The sequence below is a fragment of the Vigna umbellata genome, chromosome 1, assembly GCF_029865625.1.
Source record: "Vigna umbellata cultivar VRB3 chromosome 1, Vumbellata_1.0, whole genome shotgun sequence".
NCBI lineage: Eukaryota > Viridiplantae > Streptophyta > Magnoliopsida > Fabales > Fabaceae > Vigna > Vigna umbellata.
The window spans coordinates 77,930,682-77,946,012 of NC_142165.1; the positions used below are offsets into that span (position 1 = coordinate 77,930,682).

Genomic DNA, 15,331 nt, shown 5'->3' on the forward strand with positions numbered 1-15,331 from the left:
TGATTCAAGAAAGTAATTTAATTATTTTATAAATTCAAGACTCTTAAAATAAAATGAGTTGTTTGAATGAATAACTTAAAAGTAAGTTGAAATTTAGAAATTTTTAGAAGGTATTTCAAATATATATAAAGCAATGGAATTTGAAATTCACTAAAAAAATAAAAAATCTAAATTTCACTACTAATCATTTTTTCTACGCACACATTTTTTTTTGGCAAAGTTTAAATTTATAATTTTAATTTTTTGAAATATTTTTAAAATAAAATTTTGTCTTAGAAGATAAGGCTAATTAATTTATAAAAAAAATAAAATATATGATATTTTAAATACTCTGTTCAAACAAAATAAGTAAAAGAAGAAATAATTCAATTATAAACCATTCAAATATAACGCATTTCAATTTCTTATAATTGTAAAAAAATTCTATCCAATTAAAAAGTGTTTATGAATATCTTTTATGAATTACACAAACAAAAACGAAAGAAAATTAAATTCTAAAATACATCTTCAATGTCAACATCCACGTCATCAAAACGTGTTCATCTTCAAATGAGTGTTTAAAACTCTTGATCAAGTTCAACAAAAGGAATGGTTGTGGTGATAACATGATGAGGTGGCATTGTTGGGAGTGACCATGAAGGGCTTGGACAAAATATAAGGTAGGGTAGTACTAAGGGACAAGATTAAAGAAGAGCTGAGGTAATATGGAAGAAGGGGTGTTTACTGGACCCACTAACTCTACCTAAGAACCTATATGGACTAGGTCAAAAAAGAGAGGGTACATTGTGTTGGAAACTACCATACTTGCATGCATGTTAACCTATATAATAATAATAATAATAATAAGTTACATTAATACATGATAGAGATGAAATTACCTTTTTGATTCACTATTTTTTAATGTGATATGAATAAAAACATATAATTTGGAGACTTTTAAGAAATGATTTTAATTTGGTAAAAATAACATTACGACGGAAATCTGTCGAAAATAGTGTCAACCTCAGTATAAAAGCAAATGAATTTTGTGAACCTCATTAAATGCAGAGAGGCAGAACACAGAGAAAAAGAGTGAAGTAAATAGTCATAAAGGAGAGGAATTGAGATTTGAGAGGGATAGCATGAAAAGATGGTTGAGACGCGTAAGTCAGTCCCAAGGCTTCACACATCTCGGTCATCATTAAGACGATTTTGCTGTTGGCTAAGCTTCCCAGAAACTTTCTCCTCCCTCTGTAACCATTTATGCAGGCCACTTTCATTCCTATCAAGTCAGTTTAAACAAAAAGTGAAAACACGATCTCATTCTTCATATACCACACAACATCAAATAACAAAATTCAACAGTATATTCACATCCAAATATAAACACCACTGCTGCATACACATTGTTTTTAAAATGTTATTCATAATTTTGCATCGGAAGACATGTACATTTGTTATGTATTATGTTAGGATGTTTTCGTCTAGGGTAATTGTATCTACATAGAAAGTGTCATTTTCCCCTCCCACATTTTTTTATCTATCTTTATAGTATAAATTAATTTCTTTTTTTTTTATAAAAATCATGACAAAGTAATTATCATTACAAAACTGAAATTAGGATGTATACTTTTTTTCCATTGATAATTACAAAAAGTGATTTGCTTATAAAATCATTTATATAGAGCAGAAATTTTAATTATAAAAGAGTGTTTTTCGTAAAAAACCATCCATGCTTTTCTCTTCAATTGTCACTTTCCCGTCGAAACACAGCTTGAATACCTATTATAAATAAGCAATTTTTTAGCTTGTTTACGACTTCTACTTATTTTTTAAAAATGTAAACAAACATGCAAAAATTTTCAATCTATTAAATAAGTGAAAAACGAAGACACCCTTTGTATCACGTTACGACAAAATGATTGAATTTCTAGGAATTGCCAAAAGAGTGTAGTTAATTCTTTTCATTAGTTAAAACATGTTTAGTTGTCAAGTCAAGTCAACAAACCGATATGCCATGACCAGTTCCACTTAGCAAAACCCAACGTGGTTTGCATCGTTATTTACCATGAAAAAAGGTTGCCACGTGGAGGAAAGAGAGACACGGAGCCGCCATTTTATGCTCTCTCTCATTCCTCGTTCCCACTCGCTTGTCACCTTCCTCGATGGTCCAATCTTTGAACACGAACCAACCTGTCCCTTTTACCCTCCCAGAACCACCCAAAGAGAAAAAAAAAAAAAAAAACGCCCCGCGTAGAACAACAACACCCTTTGAAACGTTGCGTATTGCAGGAACAAGAACAGCGTAGTCAAGTCAACAATCACTTAAAAGACTCGTTCTTCTGCTCCTTAACTCTTCTTATTGTGATCCATGACCAAAGAGTGAGACAAGACAAACAACCACAGTTGGATCATCACTCTACACCTTGTGAGGAATGATGGGAATGATCAACGTGAGCATTGCGGGCTTGGATCCCCAGATGGCCGCAGAGAAAGCTGTGAAGGTGATTGGTCAAGGGTATGATCTTTGCAGAGATATAAGGTTCTCCGTTTGTAAGTCTAAATTGATCGAGATTGATTCAACGCACACTAGAGACCTTGTTTTTCCCGGCGGGGTTGTCGTGGAGGATGTTCCCAACTCCATCAAGTGTGACAAGGGTGAACGCACCAGGTTTCACTCTGATGTGCTCCCTTTCAATCAGGTATGTGCATCATCACATCACCGACATCCATCGACATATTCTGCAGTGTCAAGAGTAACTATGGTACTGTATTTAATGTTTGACCAGTTGTAATTGGGTCGTTGTTCTTTCTCTCTGATTGAGTTTTGTTTTTCATGAAGAAGCTCTCTTCTATGTTTCTTTATTTTTTGAATGTTTTAATTATGCTGTTGCCAGAACTGAATTTTGATCAAGGTTTTGAAAGACACAGTCCACGGCCACTATTTTCACCATATCGCAATATCTCACTGTTATTGTATCCTCTACATTGCCTGTCGACCATGAAATAACTCGAAATCTTGATTTTCATTAGTATCTGCTACTGATAATTGTTTGGGATTCTTGCTTCATAAGGGGTGGATGGATGTGTGCATTTTGAAATTGGGTTACTGAAATTTGTTTTTTAATCGAATACTTGATTCATCGGTACATTCTTTTGACTTTTGAGAACTAAACATTTGTTTGTGCCGTGTTTGGACTATTTACAAACATGATTTTGATCAGTCTTTTGATTTAAAAATATGATTTTGGTTAAAATCGGAGTTCAAGAGACCTCATTTAACATTTACAAATTATCTCAGAAGCAAGTTTGTATGGACTTCTTTCACGGAAAAGCTATTTTTTCACTTCAATTCGGTTGTACTTCTAAGAGCAAAGTTGACTTTGGTTTGTCAGAACCAAACATGTTAGTGTCTGTGGAATCTTGGGTTCATTCCTATGACTAGATGTGTAAAATGAGAAAGTCTGAATTTCCATGAATTTGGTTCGATGCAGATGTCTGAGCATTTCAACAAACAGTTATCCTTGTCCGGTAAGATTCCAAGTGGCCAATTCAATGCCATGTTCAACATGAAAAAATGCTGGGCTACAGACGCAGCTTCTACTAAAAACCTTGTCTATGATGGATGGTTCATAACATTATATAATGTCGAATTAGATAGAACCAACATAACCCTTTCTGAAAATGTGAAAAAAGAAGTGCCTTGTTCATGGAACCCCGCAGCACTTGCCGAGTAAGTGTTGTCATTATTGTTGTCCTTTATTTTGTTCTCGTTATTAGTATTATAATATTAAAGAGCTTTGATTTTTTGATGGGCATGCATGAACATATAATTTGTTTTCTTGACTCTAAATAATATCACTTTGATTGCCTACGCTCCTTGATTACTAAAACCATAATGATAATTAAGGACTAAGGAAAGAAGTCTTGTGTGTTAGATCATGATGTATTTGCGTGTGTTTTGGGTCCATGTGTAGAATTCTACTTTGGTCTCGAAGAGTCTCCTACGTTAAGAAAAGTTTGTCCTTAAAGAGAGTTGAGAAACTTTATCCTGATAATGTTCTAAACTTAAACTTATATAGGATAAAACTAACATGGTGTTCAATTTAATATACTCTTAAAGCTCTTAGTATATTTTTACCTGCTTCAACAATCGTTTAATTCTTTCTTTGATGAAAATAAAATCCTTCTTTACGTTGGTTCAACCTAAATAGTTCTCTAAATGAATTGTGATTCTTCAGGTTCATTGAAAAATATGGTACCCATGTAATAGTTGGGGTGCAGATGGGAGGCAAGGATGTGGTACATATCAAGCAGACAAAAAACTCAGATTTAACGTCGACTGAAGTGCAGAAGTTGCTAAAGCAATTAGCTGATGAGAGGTTTTCTGAGGTTTCAAATCAAAGTTCTAATGTCAATCCTGCTGACAAATCACGAAAATCAAAGGTAAAGATGCAGCAGTGTACTTTCTTATAAAATCCAGCTTGCCTTCCATACTTTGCTTTTAAAAATGAAAAACACAGTGAAGTGCAGAATATGATTTTAGAGAGTTTTTAATTTGTTTCAAAGAAGTAGGAAACTACAAGGAAGATATATTCTAAAAGCTGAGTAATAAGTAGATCCATATGACAGCATAAAAAATATTAAATACATATATAAACTGAAGATTGCGACCAGGCTGCCTAAGCTCTCATCATATCTCAACTAGCATGTCCCTTAGAAGCATGCACAGAAAGAACACCAGAGGGAAAAAGACAAATCCACACCCATAACATAAGATGGGATGCTAGCATTCTGCTGAAACCAGATGCAACAAAAGGTTGCTCACAGTAAACTCCTAAAATTTTAGCTTCTTTGCTTTTAACAAAGCCTTTCATAATGAACTGTCATAATGCTAACTCTCCCAATATATAAGGCCAAGAATGGACTTATATTTCAGAGGGAAAACACAATGCTGCTCACTAGGAATCTGAAAAAGATGATTCTGAAGAAAACGGCTGGCTTAGAATGCAACAATAAACTGTACATGTCCTTGGAAAATGTGAATGGAAATGGAAATCTTGAAGTTGCCTAAATATATCTGTAATCATGTCTACAGGGTAATCAAGGGCACAGGAACAAACCTAACCCTACTGCTGGCAGGCCAGTCGTGAAAAGTCACTCCAAGAATGATGTTAGTATATTTCTGTGTTACAAGAAAGTTGATATTTTCACCATTTCAGCTGTAGCACCATGTAGCCATCGTGCATCTGACAAAGTTAGACTTGTCATATAAATTGCTTTGCAGGATGTTGTGAGCATTTCTGTTCGAAGAGGGGGTATTGATAATGGTCAATCTTACAACAAGTGGCTTTCAACCATATCAAAGTATCCTAATGTCATATCATTGTCTTTCGTGCCTATCACTTCCCTTCTCAATTCTGTTCCAGGCAATGGATTTTTAAGTCACGCAGTGAATTTGTATCTTAGATGTGAGTGACACCTGAAACTTTGGTTTCTTTCCATCCTTATTCTCTTGGTCTTTTTTCTTCAGAAATTTCGGTTGTTACTTGCCACTTTTGAGGAAAGTTTTGTTTAAATAAACATTTCACTTGATTTCTAAATTTCTTGATCAAGATATCTCATGGAAGCAAAACTCTATCATTTTCATGTAAATCCTGCAAACCCGAAGAAGATGTGGCCTATGTCATGAGAATAAGAAAACATAAAACAGTGATTTCAGGGTTATTTAAATGACTGTAGGATTCATAACATAAATAGACATAAAACCAGATCAAGTTTACCTGTGTATCATGTTTATCCTGGGATTAGTTTTGAGATGCATTCATATACTCACATGTATGCATGGAGTGTATCAAGTGAAAGTTTTCTCTCATGAGAAGAACTAATCTAGACCATTTCAAAATCAATTCCTCTCACTTCTCACATTTTCACTAAATACTAACATATGCTTGTGTCTATGTTCCATAAACCGCAAGTAACTAATTCTAAATCAATATATATTATTTATGCTTCTTTATAACATGCCTCATCTGGTAGATATGTCTTTTAACAGTTTCCTGTTTCAAACAGATAAACCTGAAATAGAAGAGCTTCATCAATTTCTAGAATTTCAGTTGCCTCGGCAATGGGCCCCAATGTATGATGATCTGCCTCTTGGATTCGGCCATAAGTATAAAAAGAGCGTGTCTCCATCACTTCAGTTCACTCTCATGGGACCAAAGCTTTATGTTAACATCATGAAGGTAATTAAAATGGTTCTTACAACTGTCTTTAAAAGTCATAACATCTGTCCAGACATTACCTGTGCTCTAGTTGCTTCCAACAATTTAAAAATTGGAAACTTTATTAGATGGGGATGGAAGAGCACATAAGGAGAATAAGCTACCTACATTCATGAACTTCTTTCTTCCAAAAACTCAGTGACAGTACTTCTGTATAACCAATCATTGGGTAAATAATGTATTGAATAAGTGTTTATCCTGATATAAGTAAGCATGTAAAAGTTATTTCTGTAATCAAAGGAAAAACATGATTGAATTATTTTCATATAAATTGTTAGTTGTTTCTATAAATTAATCTAAAGATTTATGCTATTTGTCTAAATAAGTTGTAAATTGTCGAAAAAGAAAAACTAAGTAATTCATTTTATTAAGCAGGTTGACTCTGGAAACCGGCCTGTGACAGGTATTCGTTTATACTTGGAAGGCAAGAAAAATGACCATCTGGCAATCCATCTGCAGCATCTTTCGGAGGTTCCTGGAGCCCTTGAAATTTCAGATGATCATGGTTATGATCCTGTCGATGAACCAGACGAACGAGGGTACTATGAGCCTGTGAAATGGAGCATGTTTTCCCATGTCCACACAGCACCTGTGCAGTACAGTAGCTCTCGAATGGACGAGTCAACAGCCATTGTGACAAAAGCGTGGTTTGAAGTTAAGCTTATGGGAATGAAAAAAGTTCTTTTCTTGAGACTTGGATTCTCCACAGTAGCATCTGCCACAATTCGCAGATCAGAATGGGATGGACCTTCAACAACGTCTAGAAAGTCAGGATTCTTCTCGGCATTGATGAGTACTAGGCTTAGCAAAGAATTGCAGTCGGCAGAGAAGCCTACTAAAGTTGATATAAACTCAGCAATTTATCAAGGTCGACCACCTGTGCCAGCAAGAGCTCCAAAAATGCTGAGTTTAGTGGACACAAAGGAAATGGTTAGGGGTCCTGAGGATCAACCAGGGTACTGGGTGGTCACTGGGGCAAAGTTGTGTGTAGAGGGTGGTAGAATCTCAATCAAGGCAAAGTATTCGTTGTTGACTATATTGTCGGAAGAATCTCTTCTCTAGCACAAGTTATTGTTTTGCTGTAAATATCTTATACCATTTATTTGAAGAAAAATATAGATATAGGGGAGTGTCATCTCGTGCTAAGTTGCCTGAGTATGGCAGTGTCAGTTGATTGTTGGTGGATTATGGTTTTCTCACTTTGATTTGGTGCAAATGCCTTCAATAATAAATACTAGTATTTGGAATGAGGAATCAAAGAGTTTTATTTTATGATGGGAATTCTTGCTTTTGGTAGCATGTTAACATGAGTAAGGGAGCATGATAAATATATATTTGACAGAGAAAATGACAGAGGAAAAGAATGAGACAGGGGAGGTCAAGGAAATAAAGATTCTGAAAGGAATTACAAAGACAATGATCAGGGCAAAGGCAAAGGAAGGGAGCATGATAAATAAGAATGTTTGAGACATCATCAGTTTGTCATTATGCTTCTGAATGTTATATATCATATCAACTCATGAAAAAGGAAAAGGGAAAAGTTTAAATCTTATGGAGATTAAGGAAGGGGAGACATTATTGATGGTTGTTCAAGATGCAAAGAACAATGAATCAAATACCGATTTTTTCCTGTTGTGGACCAATTGCTAAGTTTATTCATTTTCAGATATTATTTCCCAAACTAGACCACACTGTTGAACAGATTTTCGGACAAACCAATTTTTATAGAGATTTTAACTATTGATGGACATATTGCTGCTAGAATTTGGCTCCTGAGAAACGAATTCTAACCAGCTTTTTATATATTTTTTTAGTTTAAAGAAATTAAATCATTTTTAAAAAATATTTCTTTATTAAAATTTTTGAATTGTATAATGATTTATTAGAAATAATTTAATACAAATTTAAAATTTTGAATTTGAAATTAAAAATATATATTTGATTTTTAATATTTATAAATAAGTTAGGAGTAAAAATTTGAAGAATAAAAATAATAAAATAAGATAATTTAAATATATGTGGTAATTATGGTAATAGGAAAATTATGATAATAATATATTGTAGTTATGATTGTATTTTTGTAAAATTAAATTTGAGAGATGTATATTTATTTTATTAAAATAATTTATGTAATAAAATTTTGGTGTAGTGAGTTACAAAAATGAAATTAAATAATGATATGATTGTAGGTAAATTATTTGAAAAGAAATTTAATGTAAAGTTAAAAATTAGGAATATGAATATGTAAAATATTTAGGTTTATTTATAAAAAATATTTAAAGAAAATATAAAAGTAAATATAAAGGTTAAACACTCACTATCTCAATATTTGTTTTAAAAAGGTTCAAAATTTTAGGAAATCAATTCACTCCCACTTTTTTGGTTGAGAAATATTAGGTATAACTATTTTTAACAATTGGTATCAGAGTTGGTTAATCGAAAATTAATCAATTTAAAGATCATATCGTAACTAATTTATCTCAAACATTTGTTGAAGGGGTATCTATTAATAGACCACATCTACTACTGAAAAATTACCCATTTTGGAAAATCATAATGAAAATCTTCCTAGAATCAGTTAACAAAGGTGTATGGGATGCTATGGTAAATGGACATTTTCAACCTACAAAAATTGAAAATGACAAAATTGTACCTAAGGAATTTTCTCAATGGACACCTAATAAAAACAAGAGAGCACATTATGATGTTAGAGCCAAAAATATCATATCCTCTACACTAACTTCAGATGAATTTTACAGAACCTCTATTTGTGAATCAACCAAAGAAATGTGGGGTGTCTTAACACTAGTGCAGAAAGGGCTTTAGACGTATGTTATTTTGGGCTTTTAACGTCAGATCCCGATCCGACGTCTTTATGGGTGACGCTAATGGAACGTTGGACCTATAGAGTCCAACATCTATAAAGACGTCGGATTACACCAAAACCGACGTCTAAGGACACTATAGACGTCGAACAAGGCATTAACCAACGTCTACTGCAGCTTGTGTCTTTGGGTAGCGCAGTAGCACCTTCTTCCTTGTTTCCTCATAAGAAAAACTTGTGTCTTTTGGATCTCTTATGGCATTTCAACCGAAAACCGAATTTGGGTCCTTGCCTAGTTCCATTCAAACCGCCAATGAAAAAGAATACGGTGACATGAGAACTAGGCAAGGACGGGACCCAGGTTCGGTTTTGGGTTGAAATGCAATAAGAGATCCCAAAGACGCAAGCTTTTCTTACAAGAAAACTAGCAAAGGAAAAGAAGGTGCTACTACGCTACCCAAAGACACGAGAAAAATTGCACCAAAACACAACAAAAACTCATTTTAATCGGTTCAAATGGAAGATAATCCATCAAATACTAATTTAATCGGAGTAAAAGTAAGTTTAAACGGTTCAAAAAAGATAAAACGCACTTGGAAATGCAATGTCGCGGAGAGAAAAGGCGAGGAAGACGATGAAGTGCGCGTAACTGCGGGCTCGTGATTTCTAGTTTAATAGGAATCAAGACGTCGGTGCCCCCAGTGTCTGACGTCTATTCTCGACTAGACGTCGGGGAGCTCAATAATATGACGTCCATTCGATTTAAAAATTCATATTTGCGGTGTATATAGATATCGGATGTATGGGGAGCCGACGTCCAAAACAACTTTTCACACTAGTAAAAAATCAGGTTTTTACAGCGCACATTATGCCACGGTTCAACGAAAACCGCAGCATAATGGTGCGCGGTGGCAGTTTTGTAAATAAAACGAACATATATGCCGCGGTTCTACTGGGAACCGCGGCATATACCCCAGTCAACCATTGCCTTTGACGCCACGTATGAATAAAAAATTAAATAACAGAGTATATGCCGCGGTTCTCTGCACAACCGCGGCATATACCCAGCCAATTTATTGCAGGTGCTGACTGGGTCAGAGAATTTCAGAAGTTACAGGGGGTATATGCCGCGGTTCCCCAGAGAACCGCGGCATATACCCCTGTAACGTCTCAACTTCTCTGCCAGTCAGAGAATTTCAGAAGTTACAGGGGGTATATGCCGCGGTTCTCTGGGGAACCGCGGCATATACCCCCTGTAACTTTTCAAATTCTGTGAAAGGCAGTTGGGGAGACAGTTGTGTTGAACACGTTTCAGGGGTATATGCCGCGGTTCTCTGGGGAACCGCGGCATATTCTCCTATATGAAATTAATTTAATGTTTATTTGAAATATTTCGAGGTTTATGCCGCGGTTGCCCGCTGAACCGCGGCATATAGTTTGAAAATAATTTCAAAAATGCCATTTCTGATAATTTTTAAATTAGTATATGCCGCGGTTGGGGGTTAAACCGCGGCATATACCCCTTTTATACCGCGGTTAAGTAGTGAACCGCGGTAGATTCCCCCGTCCAGAGTTAAAAAACAAAACTTGGAACAGTGCATCGTCTTCCTCGCGCGTTCTCTGTTTTCGCGTTTTCTCTTCTCCTCCGACAGCCATCATCTCAGGTACGCGTTTTTGCACCGTTTAAACTTGAAATTATTCGGTCCTTTCTCATTTGTGTCGCGTTTGAAACAGTTTTAACCGATCAAAAGGGTTTGAAACTCGTCATTCCCTCTCCGCTGCGACTTTGCACCAAGCGTTTCCGCCGTTCCTCTTCCAGGTATTTATGCCCTTTTGCATTCTTAACGTGATTTCTTCATTAGTTTTTGGATAATGCTATAGTTTTGGTAATGTATGAAGTTTCTATAGTTTTGGTAGTGTATGGTATAATTTTTGGTTTAATTTTGATAATGCATGAAATTGTTATAGTTTTGGTAATGTATGGTATGGTTTTTGCTATAGTTTTGGTAATGTGTGTTGTAGTTCTTGTATTATTTATAAACCTTAAAATATTATTCACTAAGTTTCAATGATATGTATGAAATTGCAAGTTTGATTTTTAGTAGCTTATCTTTTTATGTAATATTTAGGAATATGGATCGAAATTGGATTAATTTACCACGTATTAGTGCTGAGTACGAGAGAGGTGTAGAGGAATTTATACAATTTGCGCAACGTAATGAGGGGAGAACTGATGATGAAGTGAAGTTTAGATGTCCTTGTGTGAACTGTTTGAATGGGAGAAAGTTGAACGCAACTCAAATTAGAGAACCTCAATGTTTGGACTTTCTTTGTTATATAACTGAATGCTAAAACATTTTTTTATATACAGTTCTATTCCAGCAAGTATGATGATGGACGGGAGATCAATTGCTAAGAGTAGAAAGATTGCTTGGATTTCTCTCAAGGTTTGACATATGCTAAAGTCTGACTTTGTTATAATTGTTTTATAACAAATGTTATTCACTAACTATTATCAACTGTGATGATATATTGTAGTGTAACAGACAAAATGGGTCATATGAGTGTGGATACTATGTAATGTATTGGATGACCCATATTGTTCGTTCTCACATCACAAGAAGCTGGGAAACGGTAATATTTAACTTTAACAAATTTTGATTTTTTAACAAATGTTGAATTCATATACACTAATTAAAATGAATTGTCTTTTGCAGAGATTCAAGACTACTACACCAGTTCCTGAGAAGTCACTACTATTCATTAGGAACGCTGCTGCGAAATATATAGTTAGATTATACAATAGCTCTTAGATTTAGATTTAAACAATGCATTTGATTAGATAGAATTTTCTTAGACTCTCTACTTTATTTGATGTTGAAATACATTTGAACATGTGTTTGTTATGTTGAAATTGAATTTCTGTAAATGTTTTTATATGCAGGTCTGTTTTTGTGGTAATGGATATCACAAAAACAGACCTGCAATTTTAAAAAACTGCAGGGGAATATGCCGCGGTTCTAACCACAACCGCGGCATATAGTGCTTCGTTTTTTTCACAAACGAGACATATGGCCGCGGTTATGACACTAACCGCGGCATATTCGTCGGCCTATATGCCGCGGTTCAACCGCGGCATATAGTGCATTTTTTAATTTTTTTTTTAAATTTTTTTAGGGTTTAGGCAGCGGTTCCCTAGACAACCGCGGCATATTCCGCAGCCTATATACCGCGGTTCGAACCGCGGTATAAAGTGTCTGACTTACTACCGCGGCTGAATATGCCGCGGTTCAAGAACCGCGACGTATAGTGAAAATGAACCGCGGTAAAAGCCCTTCGCTGCACTAGTGTCACCTACCCTGTCAGGCCATTTAGGCGTCAGATGTAAGGGGGACCGACATCTCAATGACTATCTAGACGTCGATGTGGCGGGATCCGACGTCTAAATGGCGAAAAGAAATGACTTTTCACATTCTAGCGCTTCCTTTTTGGCGTCTAATTGTACGAACTGACATGGTTTAAAGTATAGACGTCAGTTATGCACCTGTAACCGACGTCTAGACGTCGGACCCCCCATGAACCGACGTCGCCAAGGCCAACTTATTTACCAAAATGCCACCGATCAATTTTTTACGTTGGATATTGTTTGATCCAACGTCTAAGGGTTGACGCTAAAGGTAATTTCTACACTAGTGTAAGGTGACACATGAAGGTGCAAATGAAATGAAGAGGTCAAGAAAGAACATCCTCATTCAAGAAAATAAAATGTTTATAATAAAGGCTAGATAAAACATTTATGATGTTCAGTAAAGGTTTACTCACATAGTAAATCACCTTCAGCCACTTGATAAAACTTTTGATAAGAAAGAACTCAACATCAAGATCCTAAAGAGTCTAAACAGAACGTGACAACCCAAAGTTACAACAATATTTGAATAAAGAAACCTTACGATTTTGAATATAGTCACCCTCTTTAGAAAATAAATAGTTAATGAATTAGAACTGGGAAGACTCAAAAAGGAAGAGAAGGAGAGACAAAACATACTACAACCTTAAAAACTACTGCCAAAGCTACTATAAAATTTGTTGTCACAAGGCTAAATCTATAGATGATTCAGACAATGGAAATTTAGACAGTGAAACATTAAATCTTATGGTAAAAAGGTTTTCAAAATTTCTGAACTACAAGAATAAGTCTAACAATACTTCTACAGGAAACAGGAGACCCTTCAAAAAGCAAGAACAACCCACTACTCCAACATGCTTCGAATGTGGTAAAATATGCCACATCAAGCCTGATTGTCTTATATTCAAGCTAAAGCAAACATTGGAAGAGAAAAGTGAAGACAACAAGTATAAAAAGAAAAAGAAGGCATACATCTTCTGGGAAGAGAATGCCTCCAATACATTCAGCGAATCCAATTAAGGCCTTGAGGAAAAAATAAATTTATGCTTGATGGCTAGCTCAAGATCCTCTAAAAGCAGTGTAAGTAGCTTTGACTCTAATGATGATGAAAATAAATACTATCAATTGCTTGATGCATTTTAGGAACTGCATAAGGAAGCTAGAAAATTACAATATTCAAAAAATAGGTATAAAGGGGAAACATGTGGCTGGAAAATAGATCAAAATAGTTAAAGGATGAAAACGAAATTTTGAAAACTAACTTATAAACTATAGAAAATTCATAAAACCTTGTTTGTAATTGAAAGAAAAGTGCACCTAGTTGTGAGAATTGCCCCAAACAGATAGAAAGAATCAAGTATTTGATGAAAACTCTTTCTAATTTGACTTTGGGTAGCTCTAATTTTGATGACATCCTTAGCTCTCAAAGAAGTGTACTTAACAAAGAAGGCATAAGTTATACTGGTGGGAATAATCAATTAAAATCCAGAAAGTTTCTTAACTTAAGCAAACATTCATTTATTATATGCTTTTATTGTTTTGAACTTGGTCATGCATAAAATTCCTGTTAATTTAAGAAATGTGGGGTTCCCAAGGAAAAGTTTAAAGGTACCTAAATGAACATTAAAATCCTCTAACATGAAAGGACCCAAATTTAACTGGATACCAACTTCCTCTCTTTAATATTTTTTTGCAGTTAAGTCTTGAGGCCAAACATCAAGGTGGTATTTAGATAGTGGTTGCTCAAGTCACAAGAAAATTCAGCAAGATATCTTACAGAACTTATGAACATGTCACATATGGTGACAATAACAAAGGTAAAATCATGGGAACCAACAAGTTAAGAACCTCCTCTACTATTGAGATTGAAGATGTATTATTAGTTGAGGGACTTAAACATAATCTCCTTAGTTCACGTAATTTGAGTTTCAACTATTTTCTTGGTGTTTTTTTTGTTTTTTTGGTTATTTGTTTGCATGCATCTTTTTGTCATCTATATGAGTTTCTACTAATATGTGATTCTAATGTTGAGACCTATTTGTGTTTGTGTTATTTTTAGGTCTAGATAAGACATCTTGTGAGCTTAAAAGGGGTATAGGTTTCTTTTGAGCAAGTTCGTATGTCTTTCAGGTAAAGAAAGCTAATTGCATTGTTTTAATGTTATAGATATCTTGAAATTTATAATTTCATGATTGAATGGTATGATGATATTGATCAATTGAATTTGGTTTATTGAATGTTTGTATTAATGAATTGTCTTGGTTGAGTTGTATTGATTGGAAAACTTAGAATTTGGTCAATTTAGCCAATTTGTATGTGTCCTGACATTAAAAGTTATTTTTGACCAAAGTACCAAGAAGGGAATACTAATTTGATCATTTAAGCAGATTCCAATTTCCTAAATCACAAAGTTTTCATTTATTGTTTTTTGATATAGTATTGAGTGGTGGCAGGTTGGTGTTGAGTGCTATAAAAATGCAAATGTTTTGGTATTGAGTGGTAGTGGGGCACTGCTGAGCACCATCTTTCACTGTAGGTCTGAAGCATTTTTGTTCCTAGACACTGAGCGGTAAAAGGGTGTTGGTGAGCGCAAATTTTTTGGAGAAGAATAGCATTAAGTGCCAAAACTATAGAGAAGCGCCACCTTTTGCGAAAAGCCTAGCGTTGGGCAACACTTCTGAGCGCCAATGTGCATGTGTGAAATTTCTTATTCCATGGTTTTTTGAAAATATATTTTGTAATGTAATTTATGCATGTCTAAGAGTTCATGGTGTATATTCATGTATGATATTATGATGATGATGAGTATGATAATGTGTTGGTGTAATTCCATGAATC

The 15,331-nt window shown here is 34.8% G+C and overlaps 1 protein-coding gene across 1 annotated transcript; it reads left to right on the top strand.

Moving 5' to 3' along the window:
* Positions 1–2,205: 2,205 nt before the first annotated feature.
* Positions 2,206–7,522, top strand: LOC124833736 (MACPF domain-containing protein NSL1). Its single transcript, XM_047308276.2, has 7 exons — positions 2,206–2,681; positions 3,474–3,712; positions 4,221–4,425; positions 5,078–5,152; positions 5,267–5,450; positions 6,052–6,224; positions 6,639–7,522. The coding sequence occupies exons 1-7, from the start codon at positions 2,415–2,417 to the stop codon at positions 7,323–7,325; spliced, it is 1,830 nt and encodes a 609-aa protein (XP_047164232.1). The 5' UTR covers positions 2,206–2,414; the 3' UTR covers positions 7,326–7,522.
* Positions 7,523–15,331: the final 7,809 nt, after the last annotated feature.